The sequence below is a fragment of the Pipra filicauda genome, unplaced genomic scaffold (genome assembly GCF_003945595.2).
Source record: "Pipra filicauda isolate LSUMZ 115617 unplaced genomic scaffold, ASM394559v2 scaffold719_size241573_pilon, whole genome shotgun sequence".
Taxonomy (NCBI): Eukaryota; Metazoa; Chordata; class Aves; order Passeriformes; family Pipridae; genus Pipra; species Pipra filicauda.
Window position 1 is genome coordinate 72,940 of NW_024104886.1, and position 21,973 is coordinate 94,912.

The 21,973-nt window shown below is 58.5% G+C and overlaps 2 protein-coding genes across 3 annotated transcripts; one reads left to right on the forward strand and one right to left on the reverse strand.

Annotated features, from left to right (window-relative positions):
• Positions 1 to 53: 53 nt before the first annotated feature.
• TKFC (triokinase and FMN cyclase) lies at positions 54 to 5,724 on the reverse strand. 2 transcript variants are annotated; one of them, XM_027739634.2, is made up of 18 exons: positions 5,550 to 5,629; positions 4,801 to 4,850; positions 4,544 to 4,733; positions 4,356 to 4,466; positions 3,890 to 4,071; positions 3,740 to 3,818; positions 3,020 to 3,109; positions 2,878 to 2,912; positions 2,694 to 2,778; positions 2,533 to 2,622; positions 2,335 to 2,451; positions 1,889 to 2,008; positions 1,680 to 1,817; positions 1,021 to 1,127; positions 846 to 949; positions 722 to 755; positions 515 to 604; positions 54 to 438 (listed from the first exon to the last, which is right to left on the reverse strand). In XM_027739634.2, the coding sequence occupies exons 2-18, from the start codon at positions 4,804 to 4,806 to the stop codon at positions 268 to 270; spliced, it is 1,749 nt and encodes a 582-aa protein (XP_027595435.2). In that variant the 5' UTR covers positions 4,807 to 4,850; positions 5,550 to 5,629; the 3' UTR covers positions 54 to 267. The 2 variants fall into 2 exon arrangements, with proteins under 2 accessions (XP_027595435.2, XP_039245173.1); XM_039389239.1 differs by lacking the exon at positions 4,801 to 4,850 and having other exon boundaries at positions 5,550 to 5,724.
• DDB1 (damage specific DNA binding protein 1) lies at positions 5,697 to 20,883 on the forward strand. Its single transcript, XM_027739625.2, has 27 exons — positions 5,697 to 5,838; positions 7,301 to 7,449; positions 7,554 to 7,670; positions 8,942 to 9,163; positions 10,358 to 10,472; positions 10,584 to 10,681; positions 11,338 to 11,496; positions 11,853 to 11,936; positions 12,074 to 12,190; positions 12,835 to 12,937; positions 13,054 to 13,129; positions 13,207 to 13,315; positions 13,499 to 13,677; positions 13,772 to 13,935; positions 14,019 to 14,126; positions 14,330 to 14,537; positions 14,634 to 14,729; positions 14,888 to 14,999; positions 15,911 to 16,034; positions 16,252 to 16,416; positions 17,433 to 17,527; positions 17,615 to 17,785; positions 18,894 to 19,003; positions 19,404 to 19,573; positions 19,669 to 19,771; positions 19,972 to 20,095; positions 20,353 to 20,883. Exons 1-27 carry the CDS (start codon positions 5,778 to 5,780, stop codon positions 20,434 to 20,436), a joined length of 3,423 nt encoding a protein of 1,140 aa, XP_027595426.1. The 5' UTR covers positions 5,697 to 5,777; the 3' UTR covers positions 20,437 to 20,883.
• The last annotated feature ends 1,090 nt before the right edge of the window (positions 20,884 to 21,973 follow it).

The following is a 21,973-nucleotide window of genomic DNA, read 5'->3' on the forward strand; positions in this document are numbered from 1 at the left end:
TATTTGGGGACACGGAGGTTTTTTGGGATACACGTGAGGCGGGACACAGAGAATTGCTGGGGGACACGTCTCCGAAGGTTTATTGGGATACACACCCCTGTCACCGAGAAGGGACAAAGCAATCTAGTGGGGGACACAGATTTTTTGGGATGCACATCCCCGTCGGTGTGGGGGGACACAAAGGGTTACTGGGGGACACGTCTCCTAAGGTCTGTTGGGATCCACATCCCTGTCACTACGGGGGACACGGAGGTTTTTTGGGATACACTACTTGGGGGTGGCCAGGGGGTCCCGCAGCCCCCCCAGCACGGCCCCCAGCACGGCAGCCACGGCCACGGCCCCGGGATCGGGATGCTCCAGCCGGGATGAGCGGATGTAACTGGCTCTTCCCGCCCCGGCCTCCATGTGCTTGGTGGCCTCCGCCGCCACCTCGGCGCTCTGCCAGGGAAAAACGGGATGTTTTCCAGGATTCCCATCGGGTTGTCCCACCGTCCCGGCTCCGGGCTCTCCGTACCTGCACCGCGGCCTCCAGCACCCGGAGCGGGTCGGCCCCGGGAACGCGCAGGGAATGCAGAGCCTTTGCGGCTGCACACAGCGAATCCAGCTGGGAAAAAAATGGGAATGGGGCTGGGAGCCAGTGCTGAGGCCAGGCTGGAACCCCCCGGCACCCCCTGGAATTTCCCCTTGGCTCCCGGGTATCCCACGGGATTCTGGGACTCACCATCGTCCGATCTCCTGGCGCGGCTCCTCCATACCTGTGTTGGATGCAGGGAAATTGGGATTGGGATTCCTGGGGGGATTGGGATCCCTGGGGGGACTGGGATCCCACGGCCCCGGGCACTGACCTTTGCATGGCGTCAATCCCGGAATCCATGGCATCGGCCCACGCCGCGGGATCGCTCCGGCCGCGCAGGGTCCGGGCGGCCGCCGTCAGGAAGAGCCCGTAGAGCTTTGGGAATACGGTCACCCCCGTCCTGGGAACACTTCCAGGTGCCTCCCCTCATTCCCATTCCCACTTACCACTCCGGAGGAGCCTCCCATCTTTTCCAGCAGCAGGTCGGCCAGGCAGGAGAGGAGCTGGGATGGGGCAGCCGGAGGCGGCCGGGAGCGCATCCATTCCCGGATGGCTGCAGGAATGGAGGGAAGAGCGGGATGGGGGGTGGTCCTGGGCTCCTTGGGGATTCCTGTCCCTCATGGGCACAAGCAGGAATGCCGTGAGGAAGCTGCCACTGGATGTAGAGACATTCCTGGCCTGTGGCTCCCAGGGTGTGGAAGGGGAATTTTGGGAGTCCCAAATCCCATGAATGGATGTCCCAGGGAAATCCCCACTCCTGGGATAAGCAGGGACACTCCCAGTTCCATGGGGCAGCTACCTCTGGAAACAGAGACGTTCCAGGGATACAGTTCCCTATGGAGACTCCATTCCCTAGGGAGGGGCACTTCAGGGAACCAAATCCCAAGAAAGGAAGCCCCCACTCCTGGGATAAGCAGGGACACCCCCAATTCCACAGGGCATTCCTGAGCCACAACTCCCAGGGCATGAGGACCCTGTTCCATAGAAAGAGGCACCTCAGGGTTCCCAAATCCCAAGAAGGGACATCCCGGTGAAGTCCCCACTCCTGGGCAGTGCTGGCTGGGACACCCTCTCCCCACAATTCCCTGGATATTCCCACACCCACCGTGGGCTGCCCGGGCGTGTGTGTGGCCACAATCCCCATCTCCTGCTTTCCGATCCAGCTGGTTGAGCTTATCCTGGATATCCAGCAAAGTGCTGCACACCCGCTCCAGGACCCGCTGCACCGGCACCGCTCCGGGCCCTGCGGAAAGGAGACATTCCCGAGGGAAACCGAGGCACAGGAGGGGGTCACAAGGGGTTCCAGCTCCGAACCTGTGCTGGTCTCATCCAACGGCTGCCCCGGGACATCCATCGGCGCTGGAATCTCCTCTCTCCGGGCGGTCGCCGGTCCCGCGGGAACGATGGGCCAAGCCATGGCCGTGGTCTTGGCATCTGGAAAAGCCGGAGGTGACAGTGGCTCAGGATCCTCCTGGATCCTTGCTGGCAGATCCAGCAGCCAGGAATTCCTCTCCCAGGCACTTCGTGTCCCATCAGCCAGCACCTGGAGACTCCTGTGTCCCCACTCCAGGTGCATCCAGCAGCCAGGAATTCCGCTCCCAGACATCCCGCTGACCCTTGTGCCTGTCTCCCAGCTGTGTCCCCTTTCCCGGCACGTCCAGCAGCCAGGAATTCTGCTCCCAGGCACTTCGTGTCCCATCACCCAGCACCTGGAGACCCCCACGTGCCCATCCCAGGCCACATTCCCACCGGGAACTCACCGATCAGCCGCAGCAGCTCCTCATCCACCACCAGGAGGGTGAGGGAGACTCCGGCCATTTCCAGCGCCGTCATGAAGCATCCCACCAAGGCCCGGGCGATGCGGATCCCTCGGCTCTCTGCGGGAGCCGGGAGCCGGGGGAGGTCATTCCAGAAGGTCCAGAGCCAGGGAAGGGGATCCCAAGAAACCCCACGCTCACCCAGTCTGCGCACGGCGGCTCCGGCCACGATTCCCAGCTCCAGGCAGGATAATCCACCCAGGTTGTTCACCATGAGCACCACGGAGCACCCTGAGGGATGAGGGGCGGGATGAGACCGGGATCAGGGATTTGGGGGGCGGGGGGGATCCAAGGGAGCTCACCAGGGGTCAGGGATATGTGGGAAGCGTTGGATGGATCCGTCATGTGCTTCAGCATCGTCTCCACGGCCTCATCCGCTGGCAGCACCTGGAGGGGACACAGAAGGTGGGAAGAGCAGAGTGAGGGGATGTGGGAATGCAGGGGAGGTCTGGGAATAGGGAGGACACAGCGGGATCCCCCCCTCACCTTCATCCTGCGCACTCCGGCCTCTCCGTGGATCCCTAGGGAGACGAGGCTGTGTCACATCCCACACTTCCCACAGGGAATCTCAGTCCCCCCCAGGGATCTGGGAGGGATCCAGAGTGGGATCCAGGGAGCCCCTCCTCACCCAGCCCCAGCTCCATCTCATCCTCAGCCAGCTGGAATGAGGGCTTGGATCCCGGGATGCTGCAGGGAGACAGGCTGAGACCCAGGGTACCTGCACGGGAAGGAATGCGCCGTTAAACCTGCTGGGATTTGGGATGCGGGGAGGGAGGGGGCTCATTTTCCAGGAGGTTGGGGGAATGGGGCTGGTTATCCAGGAGAAAGGGGGTGGGGAGGGGAGGGGTTCATTTTCCAGGGGGACAGGGGCTGGGGGGAAGCTGATCTTCCAGAAGGGATGGGGAGAATGGGGCTGATTTCCCAGGAGGGAATGGGACTGATTTTCCAGGAGGGATGGGGAGAATGGGGCTGATTTCCCAGGAGGGATGGGGAGAATGGGGCTGATTTCCCAGGAGGGAATGGGGCTGATTTCCCAGGAGGGAATGGGACTGATTTTCCAGGAGGGAGGGGGAGAATGGGGCTGATTTCCCAGGAGGGAATGGGGCTGATTTCCCAGGAGGGAATGGGGCTGATGTCCCAGGAGGGAATGGGGCTGATTTTCCAGAAGGGATGGGAAGAATGGGGCTGATTTCCCAGGAGGGATGGGGAGAATGAGGCTGATTTTCCAGGAGGGAATGGGGCTGATTTCCCAGGAGAGATAGGGGTAATGGGGCTGATTTTCTGGGAGGGATGGGTCGGAGTGACACAGGACAGCATTCCCATGGGATAATGGGATCCCACAACGCACCCATGGCTTTGGAAGCCGCCGTCACCTTCTCCACGATCTCATCCAAACCCGCTCCTGCCTCCGCCAGCGCTCCCGCCACCTGCCGAGGACAACATCAGATGAGCCACCCTGAAAATTCCCAAAATCCCTCTGAAGGAGCCCCGGCAGGACCTTATGGATGAGGACGGTGCCGCAGATCCCGCGTCTCCCGGCTTTTCCGGGCGCGGTGAAGGCGCAGTCGTCTCCCACCACCACCATCCGCACGTCGGCCCCTTCGGAGCGCGCCCGCTCCAGGGCCAGCCCGAAATTCAGCCGGTCCCCGGTGTAGTTCTTCACGATCAGGAGGATCCCGACTGCAGGAATGACGCGGGAGGAGCGGGAATGACACGGAGAGAACAGGAACAACACGGATGGAACGGGAATGACACGGAGAGAACAGGAACGATGTAGAATGGGAATGACAGAGAGAGAATAGGAATGGCATGGGGAGAATGGGAATGATATGGAGAGAATGGGGATTGCACAGAGAGAATGGGAATGGTATGGAAAGCACGGGAATGATGCGGGGTGAAAGGGAATGACAGCACGGGGATTCCGGGGCAGGAATCCCAAAGCTGCATCCCGGTGTATTCCCGACCTGCTCCCGCCTGTGCGAGCACCCGGATGGCCGCCAGGACACTGCCCACGGACGGGGACGTGAACACGGCTCCGGCCACCACTCCGGTCAGCATTCCCTTCCCGACGTATCCTGCGGAGCGGGATTGGGAGCTCGGCGCTGTCTCCGTGCCGGGGGGGCTCCGGGAAGCGGGAATTGCGGGGTCTCACCTGCGTGGGCCGGCTCGTGGCCGGAGCCCCCCCCGGACAACAGGGCCACGCGGCCACGGACGGCCGAGAGGTCACTCCGCAGGATCACCCGGTGGCCCTGCAGGAGCCGGAGCCCGGGATTGCAGGACACCAGCCCGGCCAGGGCATCGTCGGCACAGCCGGACACCGAGTTCACCAGTTTTTTGGGAATCTGGGGGAACAAAGGGTGGTAAGCAGAGGAAAAAGGGGGATTGGCGACCCCCCTGTCCCGGCCTCACCTCCATGGTAGGGTGGGATCCTGCGCAACGCTTGGACCTGGGGCTGGAATCTGCTGGGTAAGAGGGCAAGGTCCAGGCTGGACACGGGGGAGGTCCTGGCACAGGACCCTGGCACAGGGACAGTGGGAAGGGAACGGGGCGGGATGGGAGGGCTGGTGGGAAGGGGGGCTGGGGACGGGGCTGTTCCCAAATGGAGTCCCTCCCCCCCGTCAAGAAGGGATCCCACTTTCGGGAATGAGGATCACGATGGGACCCCCACCAAACAGCAACCGTCCCCAAGCAGGGATCCCCTTTTTTGGGATGGGGGATGAGGATGAGGCCACCCTCATATAGGGACTTCCTTTTGGGATGGGGGATCGGAATGGGACACCCCCTCCAAAAGGGACCCCCCCAAACAGGGATCCCCTTTTTTGGGATGGGGGACGAGGATGGGACAACACCCAAGGAGGGATCCCCTTTTGGGATGGGGAGAAAAAGGATGAGGCCAGCCCCAGAAAACAGGGACCCCTTTTTGGGATGGGGAGCGAGATCCCCTCGGGATACGGGGTGGGATCAGAGTGGGATACAGGTGGGAGTTTCCCGGGGACTCCCATCCCGGATTTTGGAGTCCCCCCAGCACGGAGGGAGTGCAGGGAGCAGGGAGGGGTCCGGACCCGCCTTCCCCGCGGGACACGGGCCGGGATGGGGCCGGGATGCCCCGGAACCCCGCGGCTTTCGGGGGGGGGAGCCCCCCGCACCCCGCTCCGCACCTGCGCTCTCCGCGGTCCTCCAGCCGCGCCTCTCGTCTGCTCCGCGCGGTCCTCCCAGCCGGCAGGAGCGGCCTCATCTCGTCTGCTCCTCCCCGGCCTTTCCAGCGGGCCAGAGCGGCCACGCGCAGCTATTTCCGCCGGAAGCGGCGGCGGCGCGGAGCGGCTGCGCTCCCGGTTCCTCCCCGGTTCCGCTCTCGGCCCCCCCGGGATCCCCCGGGACCCCCAAACATGTCCTACAACTACGTGGTGACGGCGCAGAAGCCGACGGCCGTCAATGGCTGCGTCACCGGTACCGCACGGCGGCGGCTGGGGGGACACCCCTCGGCTTGGGGGGGTTCGGTACCGGAGAGGGTTTGAGAGTCCTCGGACGAGGCGTTTTGGGGTCTCCGGGCGGGGTTGGGGGCACCCGGGAGGGGTTTGGGGTGCGGGAGGTGCGGGGAGATGGAGGTGCTGGGGGGCAACGGGGGAGTTGGGGTGTGGGGCGGTTTGGGGTCCCGGGAGGGTTTTGGGGTTCCGGGGGGGCTTTGGGGGTCCCGAGGGCTCTGAGGGGGACTGAGACTCCTGGGGGGTCAGTGCGGGGTTGGGGGCGCCGGGGGGATTTGGGTCCGGAGGAGGGTTTGGGGTATGGGGGTGGGGTGGGGTTCTAGAGGGTTTTGGGGTCCCGGGGGAGTTTAGGGGAGGTGTTGGCTCCGGGAGGGGTTTGGGGTATGGGGGATACCATGGGCTGGGGGTTTGGGGGTCGAAGGGGAATGGGGTGGAGGAGTTGGGGTTCCCAGACAGAGGTTTGGGGTACAGGTGGGAGTTGGGGGTCCCGGCAGGGGGTTGGAGGCACTGGAGGGGTTTGGGGTACGTGGTAGTTTTGGGGGTCCCGGGGGGGATTTGGTTCCAGGGGGGTTTGCGCTCCTGGGTGGGTTTGGGGGTCCCAGGCAGGGTTGGGGTGCAGGGGGGGTTTGGGGACACAGGGGAGCTTTGGGGTGCAGAAAAGTTTTAGGATATGGAGGGTTTGGGGGCCCTGGAGGAGGGTGGGGGGTGGGATACAGGAGGGTTTGAGGTATGGGGGGAGTTTGAGGGTTCCAGGGGGTTTTGGGCTATGAGAGGGTTTGGGGTATGGGGGGAAGAGGTTGGGGATATGGGGGGATTTTGGGGTACAGGGGGGTTTTGGGGTTACAGGGAGGGTTGGGGGTATCAGTGAGACTTTGGGGTCCTGGGGGGGTTTCGGATGGGGGGGTCTGGGGGCACTGGAGGCGAATTTGGGATGTGGAGGGGGTTTGGTGGTTTGGGGGTCCCAGGGGGTTTTGGGGTACGGGGGGGTTTTGGAGATACAGGGGAAGTTTTGGGATATGGGGAGGGCCTGGGGGATTTTGGGGATCCCAGAAGGACTTTGGGATGCTGGAAATGGGGATCCAGAGGAGTCCCTGAGCTCTGTAACAGGGTGAGGGCGCAGAAGGTGTCGAAGAAACCCCAGGAATGAGAATTCCCTTGGAAAGGCAACAAGGAAAGGGATTCCTGGGACAAAACGTGGAGCCCGAGCTCCGGGAACGCGGTTCCCGAGGGGGCTGCGGGGGGAGGAATCGGGGGCTTCGGGAGGCAAACCAAGGATCGGCGGGAGATCCCTGGGGTGGCGGGAGATCCCTGGGGTGGCGGGAGATCCCTGGGGTGGCGGGAGATCCCTGGGGTGGCGGGAGATCCCTGGGGTGGCAGGAGATCGCTGAGGTGGCAGGAGATCCCTGAGGCCTTCCCGCTTTTCCCAGGCCACTTCACCTCCTCCGAGGACCTGAACCTGCTGATCGCCAAGAACACGCGGCTGGAGATCTACGTGGTCACGGCCGAGGGGCTGCGGCCCGTCAAGGAGGTGGGGATGTACGGCAAGACCGCCGTCATGGAGCTCTTCCGCCCCAAGGTGCGTCCCGGGACAGTGCCCCGAGGCCGGGGGGGGATGCTGGGGGGGGGTTTCCCATCACGGAATGGCCTCTGGAAAGGGCGGCACCCACATTTCCCACGCAGGGGGAGAGCAAGGACCTGCTGTTCATCCTGACGGCCAAGTACAACGCCTGCATCCTGGAGTACAAGCAGAGCGGAGACAGCATCGACATCATCACCCGCGCCCACGGCAACGTGCAGGTGAGGGCGGCCGGAGCGCCGGGAACGGGAATGCCGGTGTGCGGCCGCGGCCGGATTCGTGCCGGTTATTTGGATTGGAGGTGCTGTGGGTGCCGCTGGATTTGGGATGAGTCGCCTGGCGCCTTGGGTGCTTCCAGAGTTACTTTCGGTCTGGGATTCTGGGAAATCTGGGATGGTTTGGGTTGGAAGAAGGAGCTTAAAGCTCATCCAATGAAAGCTTGTTCCTTCCCGCGGGCAGGGAATGTTGCTCCCGTCCAAGCTGGCCTTGGACACTTCCAGGGATGGAGCAGCCAGAGCTTCCCTGGGAATCCATTCCAAGGCCTCACAACCCCACATAGGGAAGGATTTATTCCCAATATTCCATCTAAATAGGGCATGGAATCATGGAATGGTTTGGGATGGAAGAGACTTAAATCCCACCCAGTCCCACCCCACTGCCACGGGCAGGGACACCTCCCGCTATCCCAGGCTGCTCCAAGCCCGGTCCAACCTGGCCTTGGACATTTCCCGGGATGGGGCAGCCACAGCTTCTCTGGGAATCTGTTCCAGGGCCTCACCACCCTCACAGGGAAGGATTTATTCCCAATATCCCAACCAGGCAGCACATGGAATCCTGGAATGGTTCGGGTGGGCCTTTCAAGCTCATCCAATTCCACCCCCTACCATGGGAAGGGGCACCTTCCCTAGATCAGGATGCTCTGACCTGGACACATCTGTGTTCTTGGGAATAATAAATATGGGATAATAAATGAAGCTTAAGGAAAATTAGTAAGGTCCGAATTGTCCCTGGGAAATGAGTTCTTTGGGAATTTGTGGCTGTTGTTTGCTGGGGTGGTGTTGGGAATGATGGGCAGGAGGTGGAGGTGGGAATCTCCTGTCAAGAATGTTTGGGAAAAGCCCTTGGCACATGGAGGTACCAAAGTCATTCCCAGCCAAGGAACTCCAAGGGGTCTGTGGGAGTGGATAACAGCGCTGGATTTTGGGAGGGGGATGTTTGGTCATGGATCCCAGGAAAGGGATGTGGCTCCTCTGGATCATCCAGTGCAGAGCTGGGGCTGGAAAACCAGGTTTAGGGGCTGATCCCACAGTGCCAGATTCCCAGGAGAGAAGAAGCGGTGCGGGAGCAATTCCAGGTGGAAAAGCATCTCCTCCTTAGGCTTGGTGGTTTCCCAGCTGGAATTCTGGGGGCTGGTTTTTCTGGAGCCCCCCAGGGATCTTTTCCCGGCACTAATCCCCTTTTCCCTTCCCTCCTCCGTGGATTTGTCCCCCAGGATCGCATCGGCCGCCCCTCCGAGACCGGGATCATCGGGATCATCGATCCCGAGTGCCGGATGATCGGGCTCCGGCTCTACGACGGCCTCTTCAAGGTCATTCCCTTGGACAGGGAGAACAAGGAATTGAAAGCCTTCAACATCCGCCTGGAAGAGCTCCAGGTCATCGACGTCAAATTCCTCTACGGATGCCAAGCTCCCACCATCTGCTTCGTCTACCAGGTACTGCTTTGCCATGGAAAATCCACGTGGAGGGTGGAGCCGAGGGCTCCAAAGGTTTCCCAGAGGCTGGTTTGGGTGATTCTGGCCCTTCCAGGCTCGTTAGGAACCTCCATGTGTTGCTTTTTCCCAGCTCTGGGAGAGAGGAAGTGACGCTTTCCCACAGAATTCCTGGGCAGCTTTGCCTTGGATGGGAATATTTTCCTTGTTAAACCCCCCAGAGGAGCTCATGGATCACTCCAGCAATTGGATTAGATCCAGGATCAGTTGTTTCCCAGAGTGACACTTGAGCCTTTCCATAAAAAACAAGGCAATTGGGATTTTTGGGAGGCAGCTCCAAGTGTAAAGACAATCCATGATCCATAACCTCTCCTATCACTTGGCTCTTCAAGGAAGGAGCATTCCAGGCCTTCTCCAAACCCTTGTTTTAATCCCAAGAGCCATTGTTGTGCCGATTGAGCGAGGGATTAGCTTTCCTTTGCAAATTCCAGGTTATCCCATGGCAGCAGTGATTCCATTATTCCCTGTTTGGGCACTGCTGGATCCTCCCAAATTGTTCCTGAGTCAAGGAATGGGGGAGAAACCACTTTGTCACCACGTACCTGGATGATTAGAGGGCTTTCCAACCTTAATGATTCCAAGATTCCATGTCTAACACTCAAAAATCTTTGGAGCACGAGCGGGATCTTGTAAAGCTCTGGATTATTTTTATCCCTACCTGTGGAAAGGGGGATTTTTCCAAGGAGCTGCCTTCATTCCTTCTCTATTTATTAACCATTATCCCAGGATTTAGACCAAATAGAGCAGCAGGGACTGGGATAATTTTTGGGAAGTTCTAAAGCCATGGGAAGAGAACGGAAAAAGGGGGAATACAATAAGAAAAAACTGGATTCCTGAGGGTTTGCTGGAGCTGGAGGTGATATTTCATAGCGATATTCTTGCTCCAGCATTGTCAGGTGAACACAAATCCCAGAAAATCCCTTGGATAACACTGGAAAAATGCTTCCCAGCCTCTCTTGGCACAGAGGTTTATCCAGAGGTCGGTTTATATGTGGAGAATGCTGGGAGAATGACAGCAGCCTGGTTTGAGAAGGGAGAGGAGGAGCTGGGAAGGTTCCCCAGCTGCCTGGAATGCTGTTTTTGCAGGAGATGAGGTGGAATTTCCTGATTTCTGGGATCTTGTGTCTCCTCCTGCAGGACCCCCAGGGCCGGCACGTGAAGACGTACGAGGTGTCCCTGCGGGAGAAGGAATTCAACAAAGGCCCTTGGAAGCAGGAAAACGTGGAGGCCGAAGCCTCCATGGTCATTGCAGGTTGGGAAAGATCTTCCTTCCCAGTTTTTTTGTTTTTTTTTCCCCAGCCTGGATGCCTCAGTTTTTCCACACAGGGAAAGACTCGTGGGATATTTGTCGTTGTTCCCGCAGTTCCGGAGCCCTTCGGAGGCGCGATCATCATCGGCCAGGAATCCATCACCTACCACAACGGGGACAAGTACCTGGCTATTGCTCCTCCCATCATCAAGGTGGGTGGATGTGGAAATCCAGGGCTGAATCCCATGGGATTCCTCCTTACCCAATCCTGAACCCTGCAGAATTCCTCCTTTCCTGGTCCTTCCAGGCAGGAATTCCAACCGCTGCCATCCCAAGCGTGGCCTAATAGTGCTTGGACTTCCAGGGCTTTGCCTTCCCAAACAGTCACCTTTGTATCCATGGTCTGTGGGACTCTTGGGAAAGGGGCAAAGCCTGGAATGTTTGGGCCCCATGGAATGGGATTAATTAGGATTTAAGGCGTGGTTTGGGCAGAATTCCAAGTGGGAGCCTGGTCGTGTTTCAGGCAGAAGATATGGATGAGCCCCTTGGAGACTCGGGAGATAGAGAAGGACAGACTTAGGGATTTTGGGATGGAGGTTGGATTTGTGGATTTTGTGGGAATAACAGCCCACTTCCCACATTTAGTGGGAGCAATGGCACGGCTGAGATGCTGCTCCAGGCTGGAATTACCATGCAAAGGTCCTTTTAAGCTGGAAATAAGGAAAGAACCCTAAATCTTGGATGGAAAAATGGGAGCCTGGAGCTCTGGGATAGTGAGTCTGGGATGCTGAAGCAGGGAATGAGTCACCTGAGCTCCAGCTTTGGGGCTGTTCCAGTGGATTCCAGGAATTCCCTCCTTTCCCTGCAGCAAAGCACCATCGTGTGCCACAACCGCGTGGATCCCAACGGCTCCCGGTATTTGCTGGGAGACATGGAAGGAAGGCTCTTCATGCTGCTCCTGGAAAAGGAAGAGCAGATGGATGGCACCGTCACCTTGAAGGACCTGCGTGTGGAGCTGCTGGGAGAGGTAGGACTCACCTTTCCTGTGATTTTCCCAAGCCTGGAAAGGCTCCGTGTAGGAACTGTGTCTCTTTTGGATCCCAGGATGGTGATTCTTCCCATTTTTCACAGCTTTAACGTTTTGGTTGCTGGAAAATTCCTTCTTAAATTCACACCACCTTCCCAGTTTTTTACACCTTCATCCCAGTTTTTTTTCCCTGTTGCTTCCACGCTGTTTCCGAGGGAGAAGCTCAGATTCCGTGGGATTTATGAAGGGCTTAAATCCCTTTCCCGTGCCCAGGGATTTCCTGTTGGATAAACAGCTCGGTAGTGGCGCTCTCGAGGTGTTCCAGAGACTTTTCCCTGCCTTTTCCCAATTCCTAGACATCCATAGCGGAGTGCCTGACCTACCTGGATAACGGAGTGGTGTTTGTTGGATCCAGGCTTGGAGATTCCCAGCTGGTGAAGGTACGTGGCCCCTCCCTCCTGGCCTTGGTTCCCACCGAAACCTTGGGATGTGGATAAATTTTCCCGCTCTTCTCCTCGCCTGCCCTTTTTATCCTGCTCCTTGGAAGCCAAGGATTGATCCCAGTGTTTATTCCCAGCTCAACGTGGACAGCAACGAGCAGGGATCCTACGTGGTGGCCATGGAGACCTTCACCAACCTCGGGCCCATCGTGGACATGTGTGTGGTGGACCTGGAGAGACAAGGGCAGGGACAGGTATCCCTGATCCTGCTTTTCTGACCTCGCTCCTGGGAATTTCTGGGCCGGCCAGGTGTACCCATGACTTGTCCATAGAATCCTGGAGTGGTTTGGGTTGGAAGGATCATCTGGTTCCAACCCAACGTTCCACTATCCCAGGTTACTCCAAGCCCCGTCCAACCTGGTCTTGGGCAATTCCAGGGGTGGGGCAGCCACAGCTTGCCTGGAAAAGGAAAGGAAAAGGCTCCAAACTGTTTATCGGAGGATCTCAGAGTCATATCTGGGTGCTGGGATTGGGATAAGTGTTTTCCTGGAGCGGTAGGAGGTTAATTCCAGAATATCCATGAGGAAGGGTCTGCCTTTGTGCCATGGGGGAAGGATCAGCTGCCAAAAAAATTCCTTGGAGGAGGTGCCCACAGAGATTGTGGATGTCCCATCCCTGGAAGTGTCCAAGGCCAGGCTGGACAAGACTTGGAGCAACCTGATCTAAAAGGAATGTGGAAATCTCATGGAAAGGGATGAAATGTTTGAGGTCCCTTCCAAGCCAAACCATTCCAGGATTCCATGATCCTCGGATGGGTTCCCCATCTTCCCGTGAACCCGGAGAGGGGTGGGAAAGCTTCCCAGCCACGGCTGGTAAATCCCACCTGCTTCTCCTGCAGCTGGTCACCTGCTCCGGCGCCTTCAAAGAGGGATCCCTGCGGATCATCCGGAACGGCATCGGGATCCACGAGCACGCCAGCATCGACCTGCCGGGAATTAAAGGTGAGGGGGGCGATCCGTGGTGTCCCACAGCCTGGGAGGGGACATCACGGGCACGGATGATGTTGGGATGTGGAATTAAGAGGAATTACGTGAGGAACTGTGGCCTCTTTTCCCAGGCTTGTGGCCGCTGCGGTCGGATCCGCACCGGGAGACGGACAACACCTTGGTGCTCTCCTTTGTTGGCCAGACCAGGTAAAGGGGGATCCTCGCTCCAGAGCTCTCACCACGTGCCAGAGCAGGAATGAATGGGAATTCCCTTCCCTTTCCAGAGTTCTGATGTTAAACGGGGAGGAGGTGGAAGAGACGGAGCTCACGGGATTTGTGGATGACCAGCAGACGTTTTTCTGCGGGAACGTGGCGCATCAGCAGCTGATCCAGGTAATTCCAGCTCGGGGGAAACACGGATATGGCTCTCCTGGTGATCCCTGTGGATCATGGGGCTAATCTGGGGTGTTGTCAGGGATCAGCAAATGGGATCCTGGGTTCCTGTTTCGAAGGGATACGGAGCAGAGGGAGCTTCTCGCTCGCGTTTTCCATGATTTTTCCGCGCTCTCTTCCCAGATCACCTCCGCCTCCGTGCGCCTGGTGAGCCAGGAGCCCAAATGCCTGGTGAGCGAGTGGAAGGAGCCCAACGGGAAGAACATCAGCGTCGCCTCCTGCAACACCAACCAGGTGGTGGTGGCCGTGGGAAGAGCCCTGTTCTACCTGGAAATCCGTCCCCAGGAGCTCCGGCAGATCAGGTGTGGGTCGGGCACAGCCCAGCCCGGGCGCTCCGGGAGCGCTGGGATTCGGGATCGTGATGGACGCCTGTGCTCCTTCCTCCCTCCCTCCCAGCTGCACGGAGATGGAGCACGAGGTGGCCTGCCTGGACATCACTCCCCTGGGAGACTCCAACGGGATGTCCCCGCTCTGCGCCATCGGGCTCTGGACCGACATCTCCGCCCGCATCCTGAAGCTCCCGTCCTTCGAGCTGCTGCACAAGGAGATGCTGGGAGGAGGTGGGAGCTTCCCGAGGGGAATGGCATCAGCCGCTGCCCGAGCCCCGGGTGGCCTCATCCGTCCTTTTTCCCGCTTCCCGCAGAGATTATCCCGCGCTCCATCCTCATGACGACGTTCGAGAGCAGCCACTACCTCCTGTGCGCCCTGGGGGACGGAGCCCTCTTCTACTTCGGGCTCAGCCTGGAGACAGGTGACCTTTGCCCTTCCTTTTCCGTGTTTCTCCATCCCTCTGGAACGCTTTCGTGCTTTCCCCAGCCCCGGGCGGTGGGAATTGGGGCGGATTCCTCCGGAGAAAGGAGCCGGCCGGATCTTTACATCCGGGGCGCCTTTTCTGCGCTCCTTCCATCCCGAGGTGTCCCGGGAGATCCCAACGGTTGTTTTCCCTGGCTCCAGGCTCGCTGAGCGACCGGAAGAAGGTGACCCTGGGCACGCAGCCCACGGTCCTGAGGACGTTCCGCTCCTTGTCCACCACCAACGTCTTCGCCTGCTCCGACCGCCCCACCGTCATCTACAGCAGCAACCACAAGCTGGTCTTCTCCAACGTCAACCTCAAGGAGGTCAACTACATGTGCCCCCTCAATTCCGACGGGTATCCCGACAGGTGAGCCCCGGGATCCGCCGGGACGTGGAGCGCAGAGAGGTTCTTGCTGTTCTCTAAGATTTCCTTGATTTTTTTTTCCCTCTCCCCCCGGGGCAGTTTGGCGTTGGCCAACAACAGCACCCTGACCATCGGGACCATCGACGAGATCCAGAAGCTCCACATCCGCACCGTTCCCCTCTACGAGTCGCCCAGGTGAGCTGGGAAGGATTCCTGGGATGAGGGTTCCTGGGATGGGGACGAGTGGGTGGTGTCGCTATCCCGGGGTGGGCTCAGGCAGGGAGTGAATGGCTCGTGTTGCCTCCAGGGCTTCCCTGGAATGGCCTGGCCCAGCTCTCCTGTTTATCCTGCAGGAAGATCTGCTACCAAGAGGTATCCCAGTGTTTTGGGGTCCTTTCCAGTCGGATCGAGGTGCAGGATGCCAGTGGAGGCACCACGGCCCTCAGGCCCAGTGCCAGCACCCAGGTGAGATCCCAGGCTAGATCATCCCTGCTCCATGGGGATCTGAGATCCCAGGCTGGATCATCCCTGCTCCATGGGGATGTGAGAGACCAGGCTGGATCATCCCTGTATCATAGGGATCTGAGATCCCAGGCTGGATCATCCCTGTATCATAGGGATCTGAGATCCCAGCCTGGATCATCCCTGTATCATAGGGATCTGAGATCCCAGGCTGGATCATCCCTGCTCCATGGGGATCTGAGATCCCAGCAGGGATCATCCCTGCTCCATAGGGATCTGAGATCCCAGCCTGGATCATCCCTGCTCCATAGGGATCTGAGATCCCAGCTGGGAGCATCCCTGTGTCATAGGGATCTGAGATCTCAGGCTGGATTATCCCTGCTCCATAGGGATCTGAGATCCCAGCTGGGAGCATCCCTGTGTCATAGGGATCTGAGATCCCAGGCTGGATCATCCCTGTATTACAGGAATCTGAGATCCCAGCCCAGATCACCCCTGCTCCGTGGGGATATAATTCCCCAGGCCAAATCCAGGTTTTCCTTGACAGTCTTCCCTTCCAAAGCTGTGGAGGAATTCCTCCTTCCAAGAACAGGCTGGTGGGATCTCTCCATGGGGGTGACCAGGTCCCGCTTCCCACGCCCCTTTCCCTGCAATCCCTTTATTTTTGGGTGTTGCTCCTTCCATATCCCACATGGGCTTCTCTGTGCCCTCCAGGGGTTTCCTTTTCCCAGGGATCCACCTCTGGAAGCCACAGTTCCCTCACTCAGCCCCCCCCTGCAGGAGCAGGGAGCGTGTCCCTTTACTCATTCCTTACTCCACCTTCTCTTCCATCCGTTCTCCTGCTCCCTGCTTGCCTCAGGCTGGGTGGATATGCTGAGCAGTACCGGGATCTGACAGGTTTTCCCGTTTTCCAGGCCTTATCCAGCAGCGTGAGCACCTCCAAGCTGTTTTCCAGCAGCACCGCTCCGCACGAAACGTCCTTCGGAGAGGAGGTGGAAGTTCACAACCTGCTCATCATAGACCAGCACACCTTCGAAGGTACCTGGCCCATCCCAAAATCCGGCTTTTCCCACCTGGAAAACCCCACGGTCGAGGCCGGTGATCCTCAAAACCTCTGCAAATCCGGGATTTTGCGTGTTCCTGGAGGAACATCAGCCACAAGGTTTAGGGAACGGCGTTGGCTGATGGTGGGGGAGCAGCAGGGGGAATGTCCAGGATGATCCCAAAGTTTCTCCTTTTCCCGCTTTTCGCCCAGTGCTCCACGCTCACCAATTCCTGCAGAACGAGTACGCCCTGAGCCTGGTGTCCTGTAAGTTGGGAAAGGATCCCAACACCTACTTCATCGTGGGCACTGCCATGGTGTATCCCGAGGAAGCCGAGCCCAAGCAGGGCCGGATCGTCGTCTTCCACTACTCCGATGGTAAGAACAAGGGCTTCCCACCTGGAAACATCCAGCTTTTTGGCTCGGATGAGCTCCTCACACCCTGGAGCAGGCAGAGCTTTTCCCAAGGGAAGTGCCCACAGACAGGATTTGTCCCAGTGTGTCCCCTTTCCCTCCATCTGCTGGAGAAGCCCAGGAATCCCTTCCCAGGCCTGGATCCTGACATTTGCTTCCACATCTCCTGGAGAATCCCAGGAATCCCTCACCAGCCCTGGAATATGAGACTTGCTTCCCAAGAATCCCTCCCCAGCCCTGGATTCTGGGATTTGCTTCCATATCATCCAGAGAAATCCAGGAATCCCTCCCCAGCCCTGGATTCTGGAATTTGCTTCCCCATCTCCCAGGAATCCCTCCCCAGTCCTGGATTCTGGGACTTTCTTTGCATGTTGTGCTGTACCCGTGTCCCTTTTCCTCCCGTTCCCGTGTCCCTTTTCCCCCATTCTCACATCCCTTTTCCCCCAAATTCCCGTGTCCCTTTTCCCCGCATTCCTGCATCCCTTTTCCCTCATTCCCATGTCCCTTTTCCCCCCATTCCCATGTCCCTTTTCCCCCATTCCCATGTCCCTTTTCCCCCCATTCCCATGTCCCTTTTCCCCCCATTCCCATGTCCCTTTCCCCCCATTCCCATGTCCCTTTTCCCCCCATTCCCATGTCCCTTTCCCATCCCCCCATGTCCCATTCCCACGTCCCTTTTCCCCCCAGTATTCCTGCCATCGTCCCCCCATTCCCATCCCTTTCCCCCCATTCCCATGCCCCTTTTCCCCCCATTCCCATGTCCCTTTCCCCCCATTCCCATGTCCCTTTTCCCCCCATTCCCATGTCCCTTTTCCCCCCATTCCCATGTCCCTTTTCCTCCATTCCCACATCATCTCTCCCCCATTCCCACGTCACTTGTGTCCCTCTGAGCGAGTTTTTCAGGCAGGAAGGTTCAGGGCCGTCCCCTTGACTTCCGACCCTTTGGATGAAGCCCCCAGCGATTCCCGGCTTTATTCCAGGGAAGCTGCAGAGCCTGGCCGAGAAGGAGGTCAAGGGAGCCGTGTATTCCATGGTGGAATTCAACGGGAAGCTCTTGGCCAGCATCAACAGCACGGTGAGTGCCGGGGAGGTCCGGGCGGGTGTCGGAGGAGCGCATCCCGGCTCCGCGGGGCACATCCCGATCCGTGTCCCGCTCCCGCAGGTGCGGCTGTACGAGTGGACGGCGGAGAAGGAGCTGCGCACGGAGTGCAACCACTACAACAACATCATGGCCCTCTACCTGAAGACCAAGGGGGACTTCATCCTGGTGGGAGACCTGATGCGCTCCGTGCTGCTCCTGGCGTACAAACCCATGGAAGGGAACTTCGAGGAGGTGTGGGAGCAGTGCCGGGAACGGGGGGGGGAGGATTCGCGGGGATCCCCGTGGGATGGATCGTCCAGGGAGGAGCAGGGGTGGGCTGGGATGGGATAGAACCTTCTGGAAAGCTGGGGGAGCATTCCCAGCTCTTGGGAGCAAGGGGAAGCTTTGGAAGCTTCAGGAAAGCTGGGGGAGCTTCCCAGCCCTTGGGAATAGGAAAAGCTTTGGAAGCTTCAGGAAAGCTGTAGGAGGAGCATTCCTAGGGTGGGAATAGGAGAAACTTTGGAAGCTTCAGGAAAGCTGGAGGAGCATTCCCAGAGTGGGAATAAGAGAAGCTTTGGAAGCTTCAGGAAAGCTGTAGGAGTATTCCTAGGGTGGGAATAGGAGAAGCTTTGGAAGCTTCAAGAAAACTCTAGGAGGAGCATTCCCAGAGTGGGAATAGGAGAAGCTTTGGAAGCTTCAGGAAAGCTGTAGGAGTATTCCTAGGGTGGGAATAGGAGAAGCTTTGGAAGCTTCAAGAAAACTCTAGGAGGAGCATTCCCAGAGTGGGAATAGGAGAAGCTTTGGAAGCTTCAGGAAAGCTGTAGGAGGAGTATTCCTAGGGTGGGAATAGGAGAAGCTTTGGAACTCTCAGGAAAGCTGTGGAAGAGCATTCCCAACTCTGAGGAGCAGCACACTGGGAGCAGTGGAAGCTTCAGGAAAGCTGGAGGAGCATTCCCAGGATGGGAGTAGGAGAAGCTTTGGAACTCTCAGGAAAGCTGGAGGAGCATTCCCAGGGTGGGAATAGGAGAAGCTTTGGAAGCTTCAGGAAAGCTGAGGGAGTATCCCCAACTCTTGGGAGCGGGGCAAGTGCCATCTGGAATTCCTGGAGTCCACTTGGAACTGTGTAGCCGCAGTCTGGGGGTTTAAATCCCTGGGAGTGGCTTTGGCACAGCCTTCTCCATGTTTTCCCAGGGCCACTCAGACCAGGATCATCTCCAGGAGGCACTTGGTGCCTTTCCTGCTTTCTGGAGCAGGGAGGGCCAGGCTGGAGCCTGCCTTGCTCCCAAATCTTGGCGGGATGAGGATACTGGATCCCAGCCCGGCCCGTCTGGACACACCGTTGTCTCCCGTTCCCTTCCAGATTGCCCGGGATTTCAATCCCAACTGGATGAGTGCCGTGGAGATCCTGGATGACGACAATTTCCTGGGAGCAGAGAACGCCTTCAACCTGTTTGTGTGCCAGAAGGACAGGTGGGTTGGGCTGGCATGGAATGGCATGGAACCCTTGGGAATGCTGAGGGAACATTCCTAGCTCCTCCTGGAGCAGGGGAAGCTTTGGAAAACCTTCAGGAAAGCTGGAGGAGAGCGCTCCCAGCTCTGGAAAGCAGTGGGGTGGGAGCAGGGGAAGCTTTGGAGCATTCCCAGCTCTTGGGAGCAGGGGAAGCTTTGGAACCTTCACAAAAGCTGGAGGAGCATTCCCAGGGTGGGAATAGGAAAAGCTTTGGAACCCTCAGGAAAGCTGGGGGAGCATCCGTGGGGTGGGAACAGGAGAAGCTTTGGAACCTTGAGAAAAGCTGGGGGGGAGCATTCCCCCCTCTTGGGAGCAGGGGAAGCTCTGGAGTCCCCCCATCCCGAGTGTTTGGAATTCCAGCGCGGCCACGACGGACGAGGAGCGGCAGCACCTGCAGGAAGTGGGATTATCCCACCTCGGGGAATTCGTCAACGTCTTCTGCCACGGATCCCTGGTCATGCAAAACCTGGGAGAGACTTCCACACCCACCCAGGGCTCCGTCCTCTTCGGCACCGTCAACGGGATGATCGGTGAGGAGCATCCCCGGGGAATCCTGGAATGGGTCGGGCGGGAAGGGACCTGAAAGCCCGTCCAATTCCGAGTATTCCCGGTGTTCCCCTCGCAGGGCTGGTGACATCGCTGTCGGAGAGTTGGTACAACCTGCTCCTGGACATGCAGAACAGGCTCAACAAAGTCATCAAGAGCGTGGGGAAGATCGAGCATTCCTTATATCCTTTGGGATTCCAGCCCGGAACCTGCTCCGGCGGGGGGGGGGGGGCTCGCTCGGTGGGATCGGGTTTGGGCAGCCGTGGAATTAAGGTTGGAAAAGCCCTCCGAGGTGAGGGGGTGCAGCCATTAACCCAGCACTGCCACGGGCACCACCAAGGAGTTATTCCCTGGGGATTTGGCTCCTTGACGGATCTGGCACCTGGAGGTCGTTCCACACGGAGCGGAAGACGGAGCCGGCCACGGGATTCATCGACGGGGACCTGATCGAGAGTTTCCTGGATATCAGCAGGCCCAAGATGCAGGAAGTGGTGGCAAACCTGCAGGTGAGTTCGGGAACGTGGCCTTGGAGTCAGGAATCCAGGCTCGCTAAGTCACGGCATCGTAGATCCATGGAAAGCTTTGGGTTAAAAGGGACCCCTGAGCCCGTCCAGCTCCAGCTCTGACACCTATCCCAGGTTGCTCCAACCTGGCCTGGAGCACTTCCAGGGATAGGGAGGCCACAGCCTCCCTGGGAAACCCTAAATCCACGCCTTCCTGGACGGTCTGGGAACGCCTCCGACGCCTTTCCCTTCCCGCGCAGATCGACGACGGCAGCGGGATGAAGCGGGAAGCCACCGTGGACGACCTGATCAAGATCGTGGAGGAGCTCACCCGGATCCATTAGCAGGATTCGGGATCATTCCCTCCCCCCGGAGCCGGGGAATCCTTCCCCAGCCGTGCCCAACACCGGAGGGGCCGGAGTCTCCCAAGGAAGAGCAGCTTGTTAGGAATTTGGGGGGGTGTCGGTCGCTTCCCGCTGGGATTCATGGATCCTGTGGACTCGGCTGTGCCCGGAACTGTCCCTTCCCTTGGGTGATCCACCGGGATGCGATTCCCTCTTCCCTGGTGTCTTTGGTAGATTTGACTCATTTTTTTGGCTTTTGATCCCTTTTTTTTTTTTTCTTTTTTTGGATTCCTTGTGTTTTATTGAGGAAGAGGAGTCGAAGCTGGAGGAGCAGCCGAGCGGGATAACTCTCCACAGGATCCATTCCTCGCTCAGGGAGGGAATTCTGGGAAGCTCAAGCTCTTGTTGATTGCGGAGTTTTACCAAATAAAGTAGTCCAAGAGGAAAGATCCGTGTCCTGAGGAATCACAGCCATGGCCTTGCCTGGGGGACCTTGGGAACCCCTGTTTTCCAAGTGCATTTTTCTGGGATTTGTAGGGAATTTTAGCTCCTTGCCCGGTTGCCAGCAGCACTGGGAATTCCCTGAGAGGCAGATTTTTGGCTCACTTTTTAGGGAAACCCAGATTTTCCATCCTCTGGCTGCTCATTAATAATCCTCCTCCTGCTCTCCCACCTTCTTCCTCGTGGAATTTGGGGGTTATCCTGGAGCTTGCCGTGCTCTCCGCAGCTTGGATCTCCCCATAACTCCAGGTTAACCCCTGCAAATCCCATTCTGGGCAGGTTTTCCCCAAATCCTTCTCTCCCTGAGCTCCAGCTCGTGCTGGAAGCATCCCTGGCTCCCACTTCCATCCTGGATTCTCCGAGGAGGCCGCAGGGAGAAGGCTATATTTGGACATCTCTTCCCGGAGCCGGAGGGAGCAGGAGCTGACCCTGGACTCTGTTCCTGGTTTTATTCCCTCAGGCTTTGTTTACCTGCCTGGAGCAGCTCGTTCCCAAAATCTGGGAGGCCCAGGGAGTGGATCTTTGAAGTGCTATCCCTTTCCCAGCAAAACTGGTGCCAATGGAATGCTGGCACCCTCCTTTTTTTGGGGATAAAAGCGCTGCATGCGCCGGGGCTGGATCAGGATTTATCCCTTTCCAGGACCATGGAGCTGCTTCCAGGGCCAGGAGCTGGGATTTGGGATCACATTCCTCTAGGAAAGGACCTTGCCGTGGCAGCACCGTGGCTCCTGCATCCCTTATTCCAGCGGGGCCCCCCTCCCAGCAGCTCCAGTCGGGAATTGCTGTGTCTTGCCTGGGTGATCCTGACCCTTGGGCAGGGTTGTGAGGGAAAATCCATGCTGAATTGGGAATTTTGGAGGCCACAGTGCCCTTTGCTCCCCGGGATCAATCATTTACCTGCCTGTGACCTTTGCTTCACTCCCAGCTCCAGGATGGGATGAGGGGCCGGGGGGAGTTGGATGAGAACCTGAAATAGGGGGTCCCACAGCCCCCCTCTCCCTTTGGGATGCATCCCACTATCCCAGCTCCGCTTTGG